Source organism: Podarcis liolepis (assembly GCF_965112155.1).
Source record: "Podarcis liolepis genome assembly, chromosome: 13".
NCBI lineage: Eukaryota > Metazoa > Chordata > Lepidosauria > Squamata > Lacertidae > Podarcis > Podarcis liolepis.
Genome location: NC_139573.1, coordinates 49,234,724 through 49,255,503, shown reverse-complemented (window position 1 = coordinate 49,255,503; position 20,780 = coordinate 49,234,724). Strand labels below are relative to the sequence as shown.

The 20,780-nt window shown below is 44.4% G+C and overlaps 1 protein-coding gene and 1 long non-coding RNA gene across 2 annotated transcripts in view; both read left to right on the top strand.

Annotated features, from left to right (window-relative positions):
- Positions 1-3,791: 3,791 nt before the first annotated feature.
- Positions 3,792-7,003, top strand: LOC310690983. The gene is made up of 2 exons (XR_014518307.1): positions 3,792-4,675; positions 6,805-7,003. It is a non-coding gene; the product is annotated as an uncharacterized lncRNA (long non-coding RNA).
- Positions 7,004-9,940: 2,937 nt separating this feature from the next.
- PLCD3 (phospholipase C delta 3) overlaps positions 9,941-20,780 on the top strand; it is a 90,299-nt gene continuing 79,459 nt past the window's right edge. Inside the window, exon 1 of the mRNA XM_083470525.1 lies at positions 9,941-10,277. Coding sequence (XP_083326651.1) covers positions 10,142-10,277 — 136 coding nt within the window. The 5' untranslated portion in view covers positions 9,941-10,141. The remainder of the gene's footprint in view (positions 10,278-20,780) is intronic.

Sequence of the window (20,780 nt, the reverse complement as noted above, 5' to 3'; positions counted from 1 at the left end):
GAGAAATTGGCTGCTGCTTCTGAGCTAGGCCGGCCGGGACTGTTATGTACTGAAGTTCTCACCCTGGGCCAGCAGGTGGATACTGTAGATAGTTTTCACTCAGGTCCACATATTCAAATAAGGAATTGAAAGTGACATTCAGTGATTGGATAGTTACAGAAAGATTGTTACTGTTGCCTTGTAGTGGAGCTCTATATAAGCAGGTTGGCTGAACCCTTCAGTTCTGTTCTGTTCTGGCCTGTGAATAAACAAGAGCTGTTTGAAGAATCGCTGTGTCATCTGATATGTTCACCCACAACTTAAGAGGGACGGAGCCTAGACGCCTGTATGTAGGCCAAGTGGGGAAAGGTTCTCAGGTAGGAGGAAATGCTAGCAGCCTTTGACTGGACTCTCTTCTGTTAAGTCGCCTCACCCTCTTTTAAAGCCATGCAGTCAGAGATGCTCTTCTGCTGCATCTCATGGTCATCTGATTGTTCCTGAAAAAAGACAGTTCTTGTGAGCTCAGAAGTCCGCTCACCTTTTCCCAGTGGGTGGCATTGCAGCTGGGCAGCTGGGTCTCAACCGTATGCCATCTTAGGGGCGGAGGGTTGTTGCGTCATGCCTGCGTCATGCCTGCCGCATTGTTGTTGCTGGGGTTCTACCCTTAGTAGTAGTAGTAATAATAATAATAATAATAATAATAATTTATTAGAAAGGGGTTAAGTTTACTGCATGTACTGTGTTAAAAGAAAACATTATGAAAATGATGTATAGATGGTACTTAGCCCTGTTAAAATTAGCAAAGATTTATCACACGAATGATAATTTATGTTGGAAAAAGAAGGCACCTTTTATCCTATGTGGTGGATGTGTCCCAAGGTGAAAGACTTCTGGGAAAAGATTTATAATGAGTTGGAAAAAATGTTGAAAAATACATTTGTTAAGAAACCAGAAGCCTTTTTACTTGGAATAATAGGATTGGAATTGCCCAAAAAAGATGCTAGATTATTTTTGTATGCCACTACAGAGGCAAGACTGCTATTAGCTAAAAAGTGGAAATTGCAAGAAATACTAACTGTAGAAGAATGGCAGATGAAGATGTTGGACTTTTTGGAGCTGGCCGACCTGACTGGAAGAATCCACGATCAGAAAGAAGAGGAATACCAAGAAGATTGGAAGAAATTTAAAGATTATCTAGCTAAATATTGTAATATAAGATAATTAGAAGTCACTTGAAAGTCCCAAATAGGCTTAGAATTAGAATGAGAATGAGTTGTAAAGCATTATGGACATAGACTATTAAGAAAAGAGAAGATGATAGTGAATTGAAGGAGTTAATTTTATCAGAAAGATGATTTTGGAGAACTGTTACAAGGTGATACAATGAAATTCAGTTGGGGGGATTTGAGGAAGTCAGATAACAATGAAAGCTAGATTGGGTTTTAGAAGTAATAAGAGTTTATATTTTTGTCTTTTTGTCTTTTTTTTAGTATTGTTGTGTTTTCTTTTGTGTGTTTTATTTGTTATATTTGTTATAAATGTGGGGGAAGCTGCCCTTGTAAAAAGAACAGGAAAGAGGAAGGATAGATTTGCATGGGGCGGGAGAACACCCTACAAGCTGAGCATAAACAGAGAATAGGAGAAGAACCTTTTGCCATGAGAGCAGAAAGGAGATGCTCTTGTCTTGAAGTGGGTGGGCCAAGCTTTCTTTGGGAGTAATGTCAGGGCAGGGGCACTGGGCATCCATTCCCCACGTCTTCCAGGAGAATACCAAGTCCTCCTTCCTTCACAGGGCCACATTCAAGAGAATGGTCTTCATCGCCAGTTCCCAAGCTGATGAACAAGAGCCCAACTCTGTCATCTGTGGCGTTCCAGTCGGGCCTTACTGGATTGTAAAGTCCTTCCCCGTTGCTGAAGGAATCCATTCTATTCAGCGCCTTGCATGTCTTCTGGGATGTTCCGCTTGCTGTCTGAATGTGCCAGTCCCTGACAAGAGGAGAACGGCGTCACTGGCACAGTAAGTGATTGTGGAGGCCAATTCTGGATCCACACTTTCCACAGTGAGGACATAGGTTTCCGGGAGGGAGTTGATCACGGTGTGGATTTGCCAAATGTGCCTTCCTCTTAGCACATTTCTCCCTTTTGTCCTGAGTTTGAGCGTCTTCAAAGCCCATGACACCTTTGGCAAAGGCTATTCCCCAATTGTAGCGCTCGCAAGCCAGTGTTTCCCAGTTGTCGGTGTTTATACTACATTTTTCAAACATTTGCCTTGAGAGAGTCTTTAGACCTCTTTTGTTGACCACCAGCATTACGCTTTCCAATTTAAAGTTCCGTACAGAGTAGTTCCTTTGGAAGACGATAATCAGGCATCCGAACAACATGACCAGTCCAACAAAGTTGATGTTGAAGAATCATTGTTTCGACACTGCTGATCTTTGCTTTTTCCAGCAACTCTCGCATTTGTTTGCCTGTCTTCCCAAGTGATGTGTAAAAATTTCCGGAGACACTGCTGATGGAATCTTTCGAGGAGTTAGAGATGGCTTTTATAAGTGGTCCATGTTTCACAAGCATACAATAAGTAAGGTTGGTAGTACAATAGCTTTGTAAACAAGCATTTTGGTTTCCCTGCGAATGTCTTGGTCCTCAAACACTCTACACTTCAGTTGGGAGAAAGCTGCACTTGCAGAGCTCAGTCGATGATGGATTTCGGCATCAATGTCAGCCCTTGTGGAACGATAGCTGCCCAGGTAGGAGAAGTGATTGACATTTTCCAACAGTACACCACTGAGTTGGATAAAATATTGAATTAAATATTGGGGGTAGCAGGCAGTCCCTGCCCCAACAAATTGATCACGAGACATGATGCATGCACACCATTTGAATGGCAATGCCAGTCAACTTTTAGGGCTCCAGCCCCCTCAAATATTTTAGGGGGGGCAACCAACTCTCTTTAAAAAACAGCCACCACCTCCCCTGCTAGCAATACTTACAAATGATGCAGAGCAAATTCCCTAATGCTGCCAAAACAATAAGAGTCCTTCAGAATTTCAAGGCATCCTTCTGCTTATTTAAGTCCACGCTGCTGACATTCTTTTCAAATAGTCAACTGACCAACTCTTTCTTACAGAGGTTTAATTATCTTCCTTGTACCCCATCACTAAATTATCTCTCCCTGGTTTTGGAAAAGAGCAGCACATCTGATGTCAGGGGGATGCTTGTAGAAAAATATGCCTTTGTTTCAGCACAGAGGGACTTCTCGCACAATTCCCCAGTGTTTGCTCTCACCCTTGTCAGGCACCACCTTGCCAACAAAGATCCGTATAGTAAAAGCTATGGTTTTCCCAGTAGTGAGAGCTGGACCATAAATAAGGCTGATCGCCGAAGAATTGATGCTTTTGAATTATGGTGCTGGAGGAGACTCTTGAGAGTCCCATAGACTGCAAGAAGATCAAACCTATCCATTCTTAAGGAAACCAGCCCTGAGTGCTCACTGGAAGGACAGATCCTGAAGCTGAGGCTCCAATACTTTGACCATCTCATGAGAAGAGAAGACTCCCTGGAAAAGACCCTGATGTTGGGGAAGATGGAGGGCACAAGGAGAAGGGGACGACAGAGGGCGAGATGGTTGGACAGTGTTTTCGAAGCTACCAGCATGAGTTTGACCAAACTGCGGGAGGCAGTGGAAGACAGGAGTGCCTGGCGTGCTCTGGTCCACGGGGTCACGAAGAGTCGGACACGACTAAATGACTAAACAACAACGTCAGGCACGGAGACATTTAAAGATGATGAAGATGATGATTGATCCACTGCTGTCAATGCACGTGGTGCTGACATGTAAAGAAAATAAAAGTCCTTTCAGTCTAAATTTGGACAGGGTGGGTGGGTGAGACAACAGAAAGGGAGAAACTAGGTAAAGAGCGGATGTGGGGAAAATCCACTTAGATGCACATTCATACTCCACAGAAGTGATTACATTAAATTGTAGTTTAATCTGAGATTAAAACCACAGACATTTTTTTAATGACTGATGGACTTCCATATTATAAAGGAATAATACCCTTAAAATGAAAGATGAGATAACCCACAGTGTAGAGAGAAATAGTCAGATCAGGGTATTGGGTCAAGGATTTATTTTGAACGGATGCATATTAACACTGATTCTCTTTATAAAAATGGACTCACACATGAACCTCTATACACAGAAGTAAGTTTACACATTGGTTGGACAGTGTTCTCGAAGTTACCAGCATGAGTTTGACCAAACTGCGGGAGGCAGTGGAAGACAGGAGTGCCTGGCGTGCTCTGGTCCATGGGGTCACGAAGAGTCAGACACGACTAAACGACTTAACAACAACAACAACAAGTTTACACATATAATTAGATTGACTGGAACTTGGGGTTCGCTTAACACCGGAGGCAGGCTTTCAGGTTATGCTAAAACTCTTCCTCAAAATTAGGTTATTAGACCCGACAAAGTTGCTGGAGAATCTGGCTGATGTTTACCTAGTTGCCAAGGTTTATGGGACAACCACTTTGGTCGGCATGGAGACATCCTTGGTTGAATGCAAGCACTTCATTCTGATGTCAAGTATGATGTCACAATCAGGATAAACTCCAAGTCTTGGCTAAAGGAGAGACAAGTTAATAATCAGATCAAGGCTGGTTGAGACGGATCTTTATGCCAAGTGATGAAAAGGTTTGTTTGGGGACTATTTGGTGTTTGAGACGACACTTCCTCCATCAGTTTTGCAGTAAGGTAAAGGGACCCCTGACCGTTAGGTCCAGTTGCGGACGACTCTAGGGTTGCGGCGCTCATCTCGCTTTACTGGCCGAGGGAGCCGGCATACAGCTTGCGGGTCATGTGGCCAGCATGACTAAGCCGCTTCTGGCAAACCAGAGCAGCGCACGGAAACGCCGTTGACCTTCCCGCCTATTTATCTACTTGCACTTTGACATGCTTTAGAACTGCTAGGTTGGCAGGAGCAGGGACTGAGCAACAGGAGCTCACCCCGTACATACTACTACTACTACTACTACTACTACTACTACTACTACTAATATTTCTGACCGGGCACTGTTTCCAGCTGCAGTATTCTGGCTATGTCTGGATGCATGGAACCTCTACCATAGCCACAGCCTTTAATTCAATTTTAAAAATAAGCATCTCTCCTCCCAGGCTTCTGCCTGCAGCCTGCTTCTGTCTCAGCTCTCTTATCACATAGACCTTAACTTTTGTCTTTCTAACTACCACCCAGTTCAAGGATGGAGGCCAACTTATTTGTCCTCTGGCACAAAACCACTTCATTTGTTACCCTAATGACCCGTACCTAGGGGCCCTTGAATTGAACCCTCCATTAGATTTCAACCCTTGCTGGATACAGGAATTAGAAGGGATTCAGGCATATAGGTGACCCTCTCCACACTCCCCAACTCACAATATTATTATGGCACAGCCATAAGGATTTTATGGAATACAGATTAAAGGATTACCAGGTTTTGGCCTCAAGATGGCGTTGCTGCCTTGTACATACTGGATTAATAATTATTAATACTGGATTAATAAAACACATCTACTAAAAGTGGTGTGTGTGTGTGTGTGTGTGTGTGTGTGTGTGTGTGTGTAAATCCGAATGTATGGCAAGACATGTCGGAGGTGTAGATTTTTGTGAATTTCCTTTGTAAAACAAGCTCAACAACATTTGTGTCCAGATTTTCACTTTTTGAAGTATGGCATGATAAAACTCGCAAAACTGATGGCGCATGGACACTATAAAAACTGGTGAGATTATCTTTTGATTGTGTCTCTAGATCTGTATATGCTCCATACGTCTGTAATTTCCAGAATCTAGTTCTTGAAATAATTTGGCTTGTAGGGGGCAACTGAAGAGATTCATTATCTCACTAGGTGCTGCTCACGTATGTTGAATCTTTATCTAACCCGTGAGATAGAGCACCATGAATGATTTAGAAGAATTTGTAGAAATTGCATATATTATCACCTGTGTGTACCTCAGGCTTCCATTTCTAAGGGGCAAGACTACATATTGCTATTATTGAGAATCCTTTTGTTTTACCCCACACTTTCCCTGTCCGTAATCCTAAACCCAGTACTCCTCCCAGTTATGCCTCTTGAGACAATTTCACTGACTTTTTATTTATAACTTACGCCTACTCTAAGAAATCGTGGTTCTGATGGTACCATGTAAGGTATAACTGACCTGCCTGTTATATTGGCCAGAGTGGGATATGTTTACTCTCGCGAACCTGCAGAAGGTCAATTAATTTCGAATTTTATTTGTCGCTTAGAAAAAGAAGAGCAATCACTGATTAGCAGTGGGAACCACCTGTCTGCAAGTAGCTACTGATAAAGATGTTGTCAGGTGGGAAAGCACTAGAAATATATCTAAGCTTTTAGCAAGCATCTGTATATGTGACTATAGAACTAAATATACAAGATGCCACAAAGCTAAGGTTTGACACAGAACAACAGTGCAGGGAGTTATTAGAGAGCTGTAGCTGGTAGCAAAGTGACCATTTCCTTGAGCATCGTACAAAGAACTTGAACAGCTGACAACGCAAACGCAAGAGTTTTTAACCACAGACCCAGTTATGCTATTATATAGTACTTTTTGTGTCTACTTAGCAATTTGTATATTAGACTATGTGCCCTACATTTACAGCTTGGACAGGAGAAAGGGAATCTGATTTATTTTTAGAAATCCCAACAAATGCTCTTTCTTCCTTTTCTTATTCATCAGAGTTAACCTGCATATCTCTCTCTCTCTCTCTCTCTCTCTCTCTCTCTCTCTCTCTCTCTCTTTACAGTATTCAACAATCAAGAACACACATTCTTGCAGTGTAATAATAACATTGCAAGATCAGTGAACGGCTTGCTAGCACAGGTGAAAAGTATTTAAACAGCCGATTGCTGATTAATTTAATGATTTAATCTAGCCTTCCTTCTCTTGATGTGTGGGTTCATACTTTCTTATCTTCAGATTAAGGAATAAACCTGTATGCTGTATGGAAGACTTGGGCATCATTGAGTTCCTCCACAGAACGTCTTGAGTACCAGATTTTACACACACACACACACACACACACACACACACACATCAAATAAAAGAAGTGGGGGAGTCTGGCAAAAATAAAAATGGGGTTGTGTGAATTATCATTAAAACTCATAACCAAAACCAAATAAGGCTTTTGCAAATACTGCAATTAAAGCAGTAAAGGAAATACGGAAAATATAGGTGCTTATTTGCTAATATTAGAAGACAGAAGAGGTGTGCTTGGTTTTAAAGAGAAATAATATATATATATAGTGAGCAAAACAGAAACAAGTTGGAATGGAGGAAGAGAAATAAATTATCCAAAGATATAGACCCTATCGAATAAAGGACAGAAAGGGGTGCTTGGTTTCTGTGTTGCAATGGCCCAGCCACACTACATTTAAAGCAGTATCACACCACTTTAAAAACAGCCATAGCTTTCCCCCCAATGAATCCTGGGAGCTGTAGTTTGTTAAAGGCACTGTCAGAAAGTTGTTAGGAGAGCTCCCTCACAGAACTACAATTACCAGAATGGTTTAGCAGTTCCTCTTTTGATGGAACTCAGAGAACGGTGGTTTTGTGAGGAGAATATGACTCTCCAAACAAACTACAGTTCCCAGGGTTCATTGGGGGGAGCTATGATTGTTTCTGACGGTATGATACAATACTGCTTCAAATGTATAGCACAGATGGAGCCTCTGTATGTGAGACGGGGGCAAAATGGCACATGTGGTTCTGTGTTAAGAACATGTAAATTACGTACCCTGGGGCAAAAACATGTCAGGAATGTTTGTAAAATTAAGAGAAAAACGGTTCCTTCTGTGTGTACACAATTACCAAGCAAACCTTTATCAGTGGACTCATAGTTCAGATGAGGGGTATCCTGACCTCTCCTCCCAGACCCTCCAAGTGACCTTATTTTTCAGGGACAGTCCTGGATTTACAGAAGCCGTCCTGGTTTCTGATTTGATCTGGAATGTCCCAATTTCCCTTAAAAAGCTAAAGGGACCCCTGACCGTTAGGTCCAGTCGCAGACGACACTGGGGTTGCAGTGCTCATCTCGCTTTACTGGCCAAGGGAGCCGGCGTACAGCTTCTGGGTCATATGGCCAGCATGACTAAGCCGCGTCTGTGAACCAGAGCAGCGCACAGAAACGCCGTTTACCTTCCCGCCGGAGAGGTACCTATTTATCTACTTGCACTTTGACGTGCTTTCGAACTGCTAGTTTGGCAGGAGCTGGGACCGAGGAACGGGAGCTCACCCTGTCATGGGGATTCAGGTGAAGAACTTAATTCATTCTGGAGGTCCGTTCTTAACCTGAAACGGTTCTTAACCTGAAACACCACTTTAGCTAATGGGGCCTGCTGCTGCTGCCGCGCAGCTGCTGCGCAATTTCTGTTCTCATCCTGAAGCAAAGTTCTTAACCTGAGGTACTATTTCTGGGTTAGCGGAGTCTGTAACCTGAAGCATATGTAACCTGAGGTACCACTGTAAAGGGGAGCATGGGATGCGGGTGATGCTGTAATCTAAATCACTGAACCTCTTGGGTCTGCTGATCAGAAGGTCGGCGGTTCGAATCCCCATGACAGAATGAGCTCCTGTTGCTCTGTCCCAGCTCCTGCCAACCTAGCAGTTCGAAAGTACACCAGTGCAAGTAGATAAATAGGTATTGCTGCAGCGGGAAGGTAAACGGAGTTTCCTTGTGATCTGGTTTCCATCACAGTGTCCTGTTGTGCGAAAAGTGGTTTAGTCCTGCTGGCCACATGACCCAGAAAGCTGTCTGTGGACAAACGCCGGCTCCCTTGGCCTGAAAGCGAGATGAGCGCCGCAACCCCAGAGTCGCCTTTGACTGGACTTAACCGTCCAGGGGTCCTTTACCTATTGTTTTGTATGTTGTTGGTGGGTTCTTGTTGTCGGGCTGGGTATGTAATAAAGGGGAGCCACACCAGGCTGAAGACATCCTCTTCTATTTGCCCCCATGTCAGATTTAGTCTATTGGTTAACTTTATTGGGAAGGCTGTTTTCCGTACAATTTGGTACCAGAAATCCATGTTCCCTCCTGACAGGTTTCTCCAATGTCTTGCTATGGTGCTTCTGGCTACTGAGAGCAGATGGTCAACTGAGGCAAGAATGTTACTCGCCCCAAAATGGAAATAAGAAATCCCAGCAAAGGAAGAATGGATACAAAAACTCATGGAGTATGCAGAAATGGCGAAACTTACCGGAAGAATAAGAAATCAAGATAACAAACTTTTTATAAAAGAATGGAAATTGTTTATTGAATATTTACAGATAAATTGTAAACAGATAAGAACATTGGCAGGATTATTGTAATAACCTGCAGTTTTGTAAGAGTATATATTTAAACTAGATGAATAAATGAGCCAATTAAGTAAATTTGGATATGCAGAAGAGATAAAAAATAATTTTAAGGAACTGCAGAAAGAGGAGGAAGGAAGTCTAGTTTTGAAATGTTAAAATGATTGTAAAATTAGTGAAATGCAGTGCTTTTTTCTGGGGGGACGCAAATCCCTAAACATTTTGTGAATATAAGTTTGGCCTCACTGAGGAGCAGTATTTCAATATGAGTGGGAAATTGAGAGTACTCCTAAATAATTTTTAAGAAAAAAAGCACTGGTGAAATGTATAAACCTGAAAAGCCGAAATTAAATGAGAGAGCCAGAGACGGAGCAGATGGTTCATAAGCTCTTTAGAATGCGAGTGGGCATTATTCCACTGGAAAATGTTGACCAGGGCCAGTTCTGGGGTGACTTCTACTAGCTGTTTCGTTATTTCTGGGGCAAAGGGACACGGATCCTCCTCGCGGCTCAGGCGGGGGAGCGAAAGAGACCGGATCCCTCCTTCCCACCGAGTGGAAGCGAGAGGGCGGAGCGCGTCGGCGTTGAAATGCGAGCGTCTCCAAGATCCGCCTCTCCAATCTGCGCGCTGCGCCCCGGAGCCCCGGAGGAGGCGCCCAGGCGCGCGGAGAGGGCGGGCTGCTTGCGGGCCGCCTGCTCCGTCTCTGCCTCGGAGAGAAGGGTGGCAAAACGAAAACAAGCGGCCGAGAAGGGGCTCCGGGCCGAGACGGGGACGCGAAGTCTCTCCCAGCCATGATTTGCGGCAGGAAGAAAAAGGCGTGCGGGGAAAAGCAGCGCTGCTGCCCGCGCCAGCAGCAGCAACAACTCTCCAGCCAGCCGTGCGCAATCGTGCCCAAACTCTCCGGGCACCGCGCCTTCAAAAAACTGGGTAAGTCAGAGAAGTGAAGTGCCCGGTGGGGATGTAAAAAAAAATAGGAGAGTTCCCCTCTCCCGGCAAGTCTTTCCTAACTTTGCAGGTTCCTCCTGTCGGTTATTCTTTCCAAAACTCCTCCGCAATGTTTTTGCTGGACCTAATTAGCGCCCAGGGCGCAGCCCCCGCATATACATTAGCGCCAGGGCTCAGCCCCCGCATATACATATATATGTGCGGGGGCAGAGCCCTGGCGCTAATTAGGTCCAGCAAAGAGCACTGCGGAGAAGTTAAATGAGTCAATATATTTATTTAGCGCCGGAGTTAGGTGGCGTCAAAGTAGACGAGAGGGCCCCTGAGCAGCTGCAGAGTGCATTTCTGTCACCGCTGAAATCGCTCCCGGTGCCCCAGCGGATAGGGGGTGTAAATTGGGGGTGGGCTTCTCCAGCGGGCAAAGGAATGTGTTTCCAGACGAACATTTCTTTCTGTCTCGACACTAAACGCCGGCTGCTTTTAGCCTGGGTGTTGCCATAACTCCAGGAACGCAGGATTTAATTTGTCTCCTTGCACAGTGCGGGACCTATTTTCCATACCGTATCAGCCTTGAGGCATGTGACCTGATTAAAAAGAACAAAGTGCTTTTTTTTTTTTTTACTAATCTGAATGTAATTTGTACTTCGGCACAGATAATGTAATATTTGAATAATTGGTTCTTGAGTGATTCTGATTTGCCAGGTGCCTTAACCGCAAGTTGCCCTTTAGGCAGTAGGAAATATTTTTTGGGGGGGAGGGGAGAGAGAGAGTGAATAATGTAAGATTTAAGCAAATGATTGTCAAAAGTTCCTTCGGTCAGCTTCTGGGTGGCTTAATGGAAAACCTGACCTTGTACTAAACCGGATTTGAGCGAATGGGGATTTAATTGCTATCCTTTGATTTATTTGTTGTTTTTAAATCGGAATCAAATGTTTACTTTCGTCCGGGTCAACAGCAGTCTGAGAGCTTAATTCAGTCCGTGGTGTGTCTGTAAAAATACATTAAAAACCAAATGGCATCTAGCGCAAATCACAGGCAGAAGTCATATGTCAAGATCATCTGCAATTTTCAAGTGGTCATTGGGGGGAAAAGGCTGGGAACCACAGAGGCATTACCAACCAGAGGGCAGCAGTAGGGTACTGTAGGCAGTGGGGAAAAGCAGTGGGTTTGTGGTCAGAAACTGCTTAGCAATGTCACTGGAATGAACCGCTGCAATAAACCTTTAAAATTTCTCAGTGTTTACCTTTAGATAACATTTTCTCTCGAGATTTGAGCAGGGCACGGCACCATTTTCGCTCTAGGTGAAAGTTAAAAAGAAGAAGTAATTGCTTTACTTTTTGAGTCAAATTGAGCAGTTTCGTTAAAGAAGAGGCATGGCCAAAGCTGGGAGTGGTTGGTGCTAAAATTGGTTTTGGATGAAGCTACAAGACCAAGACTAAGGGACGCGGGTAGCGCTGTGGGTTAAACCACAGAGCCTATGACTTGGTCAGCGGTTCGAATCCCCGCGACGGGGTGAGCTCCCATTGCTTGGTCCCTGCTCCTGCCAACCTAGCAGTTCGAAAGCACATCAAAGTGCAAGTAGATAAATAGGTACCGCTCTGGTGGGTACCTATGCGCTGCTCTGGTTTCTGTGCGCTGCTCTGGTTCGCCAGAAGCGGCTTAGTCATGCTGGCCACATGACCCGGAAGCTGTACGCCGGCTCCCTCGGCCAGTAAAGCGAGATGAGTGCAGCCACCCCAGAGCCGTCCGGTCAGGGATCCCTTTACCTTTACCTTTACAAGACCAAGACTAGTCTTACCTGCAAGAGACTTCTTTGTAATAAATTGCCACCATGGTACCAGAAGCCCTATGTGGAGTGGAGATTGATGGATGAAATAAACATATAGGAACTTATGCATTACCTCGTTGCTAGATCTGATTTCATCCTTCAGCCTTCTCATCTTACATATACTCTGGCTTCACTAGGGAGTTTCGGCCTGATCCAAGGTGGGTTGCAACAGGAGCACTACCACCTTGCGAATACATGGTAAAAGTTTTAAAGAATTCATGTGTGGGTTAAAATTGGGTCCTGGGCCAGAAAAAGTCAAAGATGACAGCCCTAGTGAATATATACACTTTTAGAATCGCAAGTTGCAATAGACTTTAGGACTGTCTTTTAGTTGATTTATCTGTTGAGGTAGCTTTTAACCAGCTATCTGATCACATCAAAAATCCTTTATTAAGTTCATGAATCTCTTCCCCACTTACAGGTTCGTTCTGTGAAAGCCTACTTCTGGTTTAATATCCTGAATTGATATTAGTCAATTAAATACAGATGTCCCTTGGAGGACATTGAAAGAAATAGGAGAAGAATTTTATATCCGTGAGCTACCACTTAACAATAAAGGATTCTTTTCATTACAGTGGTGCCCCGCAAGATGAATGCCTCGCAAGACGGAAAACTCGCTAGACGAAAGAGTTTTCCGTTTTGGAGGTGCTTCGCAAAACGAATTTCCTATGGGCTTGCTTCGCAAGACGACAATGTCTTGCGAGTTCCTGCTGGGTTTTTTTCCTCCCACCCCCCTTTTCTAAGCCGCTAAGCCGCTTATCAGCTGATCCGATCAGCAGATAAGCCGCTAATAGCGCTAATCCGCTAATCCTTCAGTGGGCTTGTTTTGCAAGACGAAAAAACCGCTAGACGAAGAGAATCACAGAACGGATTCTTTTCGTCTTGCAAGGCACCACTGTATTTCTTTTAAAAACCTCTGTTTCAATAGTACAAATGGATTTTTAAAATGAACTAGTGTGACCAGCAATGAGGACACTTCTTGTAGCACAGCCACTAAAGTGAACTGATTAGTTGGTCTTAAACATTCACTTGCTTAGCTTTTCCATTTATTTACAATATGGAGATACTGACTTCCTTGCAGTTTTAAAGTACAGTAAGCACTCTGGATGTTCAAAAGAACTATATAAATACTGAGCGTTATTATTGCTAATCCCCTGCTTAAACATTTGCTCCTGTGATCAGCAGCTGGGAATTTGATTTTTCTGTCAATTAAAGATTGCATTCCTAACAGAAATGGATATAAGGCACAGTAAATGAAAACAGACGCCTGGTTCTGCTTATTTCACACAGCTTAATTCTCTCCAGAAGCGAAAGGTCTGAATGTGGTTTTGCTAAACTCAGTCGAAGAAAAGTTCTGGGGAATATGCAGACAAAGGGAATTCCTTGAGTATGGAATGTCTCACAATAATTAAATTGGAGATTATTATTTGTATTTAAAAAATATATACTGCTTAACATAATAAAAAAATATCTAAGCAGTTCTTACATATAAACTGTAAACATGCAATAATAACATTCAATAACATTTCCTAAAAACTTTATTGTTGTTTAGTCATGTCCAACTCTTTGTGACCCCATGGACCAGAGCATGCCAGGCACTCCTGTCTTCCATTGCCTCCCGCAGTTTGGTCAAACTCATGTTCATAGCTTTGAGAACACTGTCCAACCATCTTGTCCTCTGTTGTCCCCTTCTCCTTGTGCCCTCAATCTTTTCCAACATCAGGGTTTTTTCCAGGGAGTCTTCTCTTCTCATGAGGTAGCCAAAGTATTGGAGCCTCAGCTTCAGGATCAGTCCTTCTAGTGAGCACTCAGGGCTGATTTCCTTCAGAATGGGGTGGTTTGATCTTCTTGCAGTCCATGGGACTCTCAAGAGTCTCCTCCAGCACCATAATTCAAAAGCATCCATTCTTCGGCGATCAGCCTTCTTTATGGTCCAGCTTTCACTTCCATACATCACTACTGGGAAAACCATAGCTTTTACTATACGGACCTTTGTCGGCAAGGTGATGTCTCTGCTTTTTAGGATGCTGTCTAGGTTTGTCATTGCTTTTCTCCCAAGAAGCAGGCATCTTTCTCCTGAGAAATCTCTATGTGGGACAAGAAGCTACAGTTAGAACTGGATATGGAACAACTGATTGGGTCAAAATTGGGAAAGGAGTACAACAAGGCTGTATATTGTCTCCCTGTTTATTTAACTTGTATGCAGAATTCCTTAAAACTACTACAAGTAAATGCCTATCACCTTGACCAGAAGCCAAATTCACTGTGAAGAGGCTGAGATTTTAAAAAAATCTCCTTGTGCCTAAATGACTGTGTCCGCGCCAGGCAGGTTTCCCTGTGGAGGAAGGGAGGGAACCACTTCTGAAAAGGCTCTTTTCCCAGTCGCTGCCTGCCACACCTTAAAAGGAGCCCTTTGGGGTGACAATCTGAATGAATGGATGGACTAGTTCTGAAGGGTAGAGAACACAGCAGTCATCATGCCCGCAGATTACAAAAAGCGCGAATTGTGTCCGCCAAGCCCAGAAAGCACACAAGAATCCAACACTGAACAGGAATAAATAAAGCAAATTGGGGGGGGGGGTCCTGTGAGGAATCTCGGGGTGGGGGCTAACCATAGGGATTTTTTTCTTTGAGATGCAACAGCACTGAGGTTTTGATTGGGGGTGGAGCGATTAAAATGTTGAATGGTGCACACCCCATCATATATGCCCCTAACCCCCGTTTTCTCTTCCGCCAGGATCCGTTGAGTTTTTGGGAATGGGTTGGCGGGTGGCGCTGTGGGTTAAACCACAAAGCCTAGGACTTGCCGATCAGAAGGTCGGTGGTTCGAATCCCTGCGACGGGGTGAGCTCCCTTTGCTTGGTCCCTGCTCCTGCCAACCTAGCAGTTCGAAAGCACGTCAAAGTGCAAGTAGATAAGTAGGTACCGCTCCAGCGGGAAGATAAACGGCGTTTCCGTGCGCTGCTCAGGTTCGCCAGAAGCGGCTTACTCATGCTGGCCACATGACCCGGAAGGTGTACGCCGGCTCCCTCGACCAATAAAGCGAGATGAGCACCGCAACCCCAGAGTCGGTCACGACTGGACCTAATGGTCAGGGTTCCCTTTACCCTTTAGGCAGACTAAGACCTGGGGGCCGGATCCAGCCCGATCGCCTTCTAAATCCGGCCCGTGGATGGCTCAGGAATCAGTGTGGTTTTACATGAGTAGAATGTGTCCTTTAAAATGCATCTCTGGGTTATTTGTGGGGCATAGGAATTCATTTTTTCTGTCCCCCCCAAGGTCTGAGGGACAGTGGACCAGCCGCCTGCTGAAAAAGTTTGCTGACCCCTGTTCTAGGGGATCTGCCCCATTCGCAGCTTTAGCAGTCCTTTGCAAAGGTAGAGGGGAGTTGTTGATTGGAATCAAATGTGCTTTCTTCCTCCATGTTCAGCAAACTGAGTCCCTGTGTGGAAGCCAGTCTAATGACAACCTGAGGGCTTCTCCTGGAGCTCTGTTCTTAGGTTGCCAAATTTCCGTGGTCACAAGAGGGTAACATGTTTGTGCAGTGGTACCTTGGTTTAAGAACAGCTCAGTTTATGAACAACTTGGATTAAGAACGCTGCAAACCCGGAAGTAGGTGTTTTGGTTTGTGAACTTTACCTTGGAAGCAGAACGTGTTGAGTGTTTTCCATTTGTAAATTGAGTCCCCCGCTGTTATGGGAAAGCACTTCTTGGTTTCAGAACGCTTTGGTTTAAGAACGGACTTCTGGAATGGATTAAGTTTGTAAACCAAGGTACCACTGTACAGCCTTTAGCCTTTCCATGGGGGGGGGGTGCCTTTCCTTTCAAAACAAGGACTCTTAAACCTTTTCAGACCCCAACCCAAAGATGCATTCGACAGTTCATTTCTCAATCTTTTACCACATATTTGCATCCTTGAGGGGTCTGGAGGGTGGCAACACAAGAACGGGGCCTTCTCTGCGGTGGCTCCCCATCTGTGCAATGCTCTCCCCAGGGAAGTTCGCCTGACGCCTTCATTATACACCTTTAAGCCTCCAGGCAAAAATGTTCCTTTTTAACCAGGCCTTTGGTTGACCTGATTGACATCCTATGCCCTTTTAAAATGTGGAGGTTTTTTGGGGGGGGGGCTATTGGGTTGTTATTTTTATTAGTTATTTTGTGGTTTTATATCTTGCTTTTATTCTGTGAACACCCCTAAGGAGCCCCCCCACCCGGGTATAGGACGGTATTTAAATTCAATTAATAATAATAATAATAATTGTGGTGGCTGTGCTCCCGTTGTGACCCACCTTGGATCAGACACTATCTGCTAGTGGATTCTCACCCCACCCCTTGAAGACCAGTGCTTTAAACTGCCCCCACAGTATTTCCCCCCACCCTGCATAGTAGGAGTGTCTTCTAGGTATATGCCCCTTTTTGGGGGGAGACGGCAATGGACCCTCACAAATCCACAAGTACTTTGGATGTGTGTGTATTCTTAACTTGCCACTTTCATTGGACGGGGGCCGTAACGTTTCACTCAAATTACGTGCAGATACAAAGCATGAACTCTAGTGTCAGCTGCTTCTGCTATATACATGTAAAATAAATTGTGAGCTGTGTTTTGATACGTATTCTAATCTTGTTCATTGTTTAATCTAATTTGGGTTATGAAATCTAAACTGTGACTCACAATACTTTTGCTTGGAACTTTTCCAGCATGAAATATTGCATAGTCTGATCTCAATAGAAGCTATTGCCGGGTCTGTTTCTGGTTCTCATAGCTGGTGCTTGGACTTTATTTTATTTTTATCAAATTGATGCCAGTGTGATAGTTTCCCAAGTAACTTTGCAAAGCATTTTTCTCCCCCTTGAGAATGTGACAGCGATTTCGCAATCCTTGCTGTGGTCGTTTGTCAATAAGTTTTTGTTCTTTTCCCTGGAACAGGAGCTGATGTAGTTATTTGCCCAGCCTTCTGCTTGTAATCTCTTTTTCCGTATAGGCTTTTGGGATGCTCACTGCAAAGGCCCCCCTCTTAATACTAGAGAAACAGTTCCAGAGCCTAGATCGCAAGATTTGGCTTTTCTGGACATTCCAGCAGAACAGGTATACACAAACTTGCAGCTCGGCATGTCAAACACAAGAACCCCCTAGCTATGTATACAGACCCTCCAAGTGTCCCTATTGTCCAGGGATATCCGTAATTTAGTGAAGCCGTCCCAGTTTCTGATTTGATCCCGGAATGTCCCACTTTTCCTTAGGATGTCCCTATTTTCATTGGAGAATTGTTGGAGGGTGTGGAGTCATCCAATCCGCCCCCTCCCCCAAGCCGCCTGTATTGGGAAGTTTCTAAAATGTTTAATGTTTTATTATGTTTTTATATATGTTGGAAGTAAGGGACACGGGTGGCGCTGTGGGTTAAACCACAGAGCCTAGGACTTGCCGATCAGAAGGTTGGCGGTTCGAATCCCCATGACGGGGTGAGCTCCCGTTGCTCGGTCCCTGCTCCTGCCAACCTAGCAGTTCGAAAGCCTGTCAAAGTGCAAGTAGATAAATAGGTACCACTCTGGCGGGAAGGTAAACGGCGTTTCCGTGCGCTGCTCTGGTTCGCCAGAAGCAGCTTAGTCATGCTGGCCACATGACCCGGAAGCTGTACGCCGGCTCCCTCGGCCAGTAAGGCGAGATGAGCACCGTAACCCCAGAGTCAGTCACGACTGGACCTAATGGTCAGGGGTCCCTTTACCTTTACCTTATATATGTTGGAAATTGCCCAGAGTGGCTGCAGCAATCTAGTATGGTGTGTAGGGTGTAAAGCAGAGGTCGGCAACGTGTGGCCCATGGGCCGGAAGCCCATTTAACTGGGCTACGAGCCGCCCCAGAACCAAGCTGCCCACTTGGTGGGCCCTGGCACACTGCGCTAAACCAGTGTGGCGCGGGGACTCTCTTCTGCGGCTCCAGAAATCACGTCTGTGCATGTCTGTGGCGCCAGAAATCGGAAATTTCCAGTGTCGCGGACATGCACAGATGCGATTTCTGGCATCACGCTGTGCCGGCCTGGCCCACAGAGGATCTCCACAGGAGTGATCCAGCCCAGGCAAGGTAAACCTTGCCGCCCCCTGGTATAAATAGTAAAATTGCCATTATGGAATGGGACGCTCCTATTTTCATCAGAGAAATGTTGGAGGGTATTGCATGATGGTTGGCAATACAGTAGTATTCGTCATGTTAACCTCAGGTTAAGAACTTAATTTGTTCTGGAGGTCTGTTCTTAACCTGAAACTGTTCTCAACCTGAGGTACCACTTTAGCTAATGGGGCCTCCTGCTGCTGTTGCTGTGCCGCCGCTGCACGATTTCTGTTCTCATCCTGAAGTAAAGTTCTTATCCCGAGGTACTATTTCTGGGTTAGCGGAGTCTGTAACCTGAAGCGTCTGTAACCTGAAGCGTATGTAACCTGAGGCACCACTGTAAAGAACATATACAAACTTAACTAGATAAGACCAAGGCTCGGTGTAGGGCAGCATCCTTTTTTCAATGGTGGCTACCGACGAACGAGAAGAACCTACGTGTTTATTGGGAGGAGAGAACAAAACAGGAGAGGGGATGGTGCATAAAGACAGAAGGAACAGCTCCCTTGTTTTTCAGCCTCAGGCAAGCTGCAAAAAGAGGTTTGCTAGTCCCTAGTGAGACCTGCACCTGGCTGGCAGCCTTTGTTTGGTTTGATGGGTCACAAGTTTCGCGGGCCTAAAGTACAGAGCGATTCCAATAACTAAAAGCGGTGTGGAATTTGCATTCATTTTGAAATTTGGTGTTCTGAAAGAGCTGGCATGCTTACCTGAAGTTGATATCTAGCAGATTCATTTCTCCAGGATGTGTGCTTGTGTTTTTTTCAGCAGTGGAACAATGAATATTCTGTATTCTTGCACTCGATTTCTTCTTACTTTGGCTGGGCCAAAGCGCCACTTGTAATCTCAGCGAATGATATGAAGAGGAATGTCTTTCTCTGCAGCATCTAACAGTGCAGTCCTTAGAGAGGTTAGCGTGTGTATACAGTTGCAGACTGAGTCTATGGGGCAGAGTAAGCGTAAGCAAGACACACATGCACAAAAACACCCAGGGCCTTTGTCTGAAACAGAGCAGTGGATGATTTCAAGGGAATGGCAACGCAGACAGAACCGAACGATCCGATTTGGCAAGCAGGTTTCCCACAGAAAGTTGCGACAAATTGGAGAAGTGATAAAGTCCCTCCTAGATCAGAGTGGATTCAAAAAAATGACTGAATACAGTGGTACCTCAGGTTACATACGCTTCAGGTTACAGACTCTGCTAACCCAGAAATAGTGCTTCAGGTTAAGAACTTTGCTTCAGGATGAGAACAGAAATTGTGCTCCGGCGGCACGGTAGCAGCAGGAGGCCCCATTAGCTAAAGTGGTGCTTCAGGTTAAGAACAGTTTCAGGTTAAGAACCGACCTCTGGAACGAATGAAGTACTTAATCCGAGGTACCACTGTATGCAGAATTAGACCAGTTATCAGAAAGAATAAAAAATAAATCAAAGGAAGTGTTTACCACAAAATGGGAAGTCTTTAAAATTTATTTGAAAAATAACAATGACAGTTTGAAGTCTGTAGCAGCATTTGAATAACTTCAGTAGGAGTTTTAAATCTGATGGAAAATGTAGGATAGAATAAATAACATTAAAGCCAAAATATGCTATAATATGGCACTGAATAACAGATGAGAAATAGAAGTAAGGAGTAGACGGGAAGTCAGCTACATAGGAAAAAGTCATTTTTATGTTAAATGTATTGTGAGCCATATTCAATGTATTGGTTTTGTTGTTGTTTTGTATTTTCTTCTTTCTTTCTTTCTTAGTTGTGAGGTGATGGATATCAGTGTATCTTCATATTTTCTTTTTGTATGTGGTGTATAAAAATGAAAGAAAAACTATTTAAAAAGGAAAAAAAAGAAAGTTGCTGCAGAGAGCTTAGGAGACATATTGGGGAATGCAATTCTGCCTCTACTTTTTGTACGTCCCTCAATGTATTGCCTGTTTTGACGGGGGGCAGCGGAATATCCTCCCCCCAAAGCAGGTGGCCTTTCCCTGATGGTGCCGGATCTGCAATGAATCACGGGCGCCGGTCTTTTTGGTGTGCAAAATCAGCACGGGTGTGGAATAGCGAGAGAGGTTGCCCAATTTGAATGGGAAAATCAAATTTAAGCTACTGCTTGGCCATCAGGCTTGTTGGGGGGCTTTGGGCAAGTCACGTTGCCCCTGCCGTATCTATTTCACAGGCTTCATTGAGTGGGGGATAGGCTGTACGCTTACAAATCTTACTTATTAGTGGTGTCAAAATAGAGTGGTACCTTGCTTCTCAAACCCCTTTGTACTCAAACAACATTGGAACCCGAACACTGCAAACCTGGATGTAGGTGTTCCGGTTTGTCAACTTTTTTTCAGAGGCCAAACATGCTCCATTTTGAGTGCCACGCTTCCGTTTTGAGTGTTACGCTGTGGTCCGCCTGTTTTTGCTATTTATTTTATGTTTTTGCGGCTCTTTTTGTTTTGTGACTGTGTGGAACCCAGTTCATCTACTGATTGATTGATTGTGTGACTGCAGTACGTTGTTTATTACTTTCATTTTATGGATCCATGGTCTCGTTGTTGTTGTTTAGTCGTTTA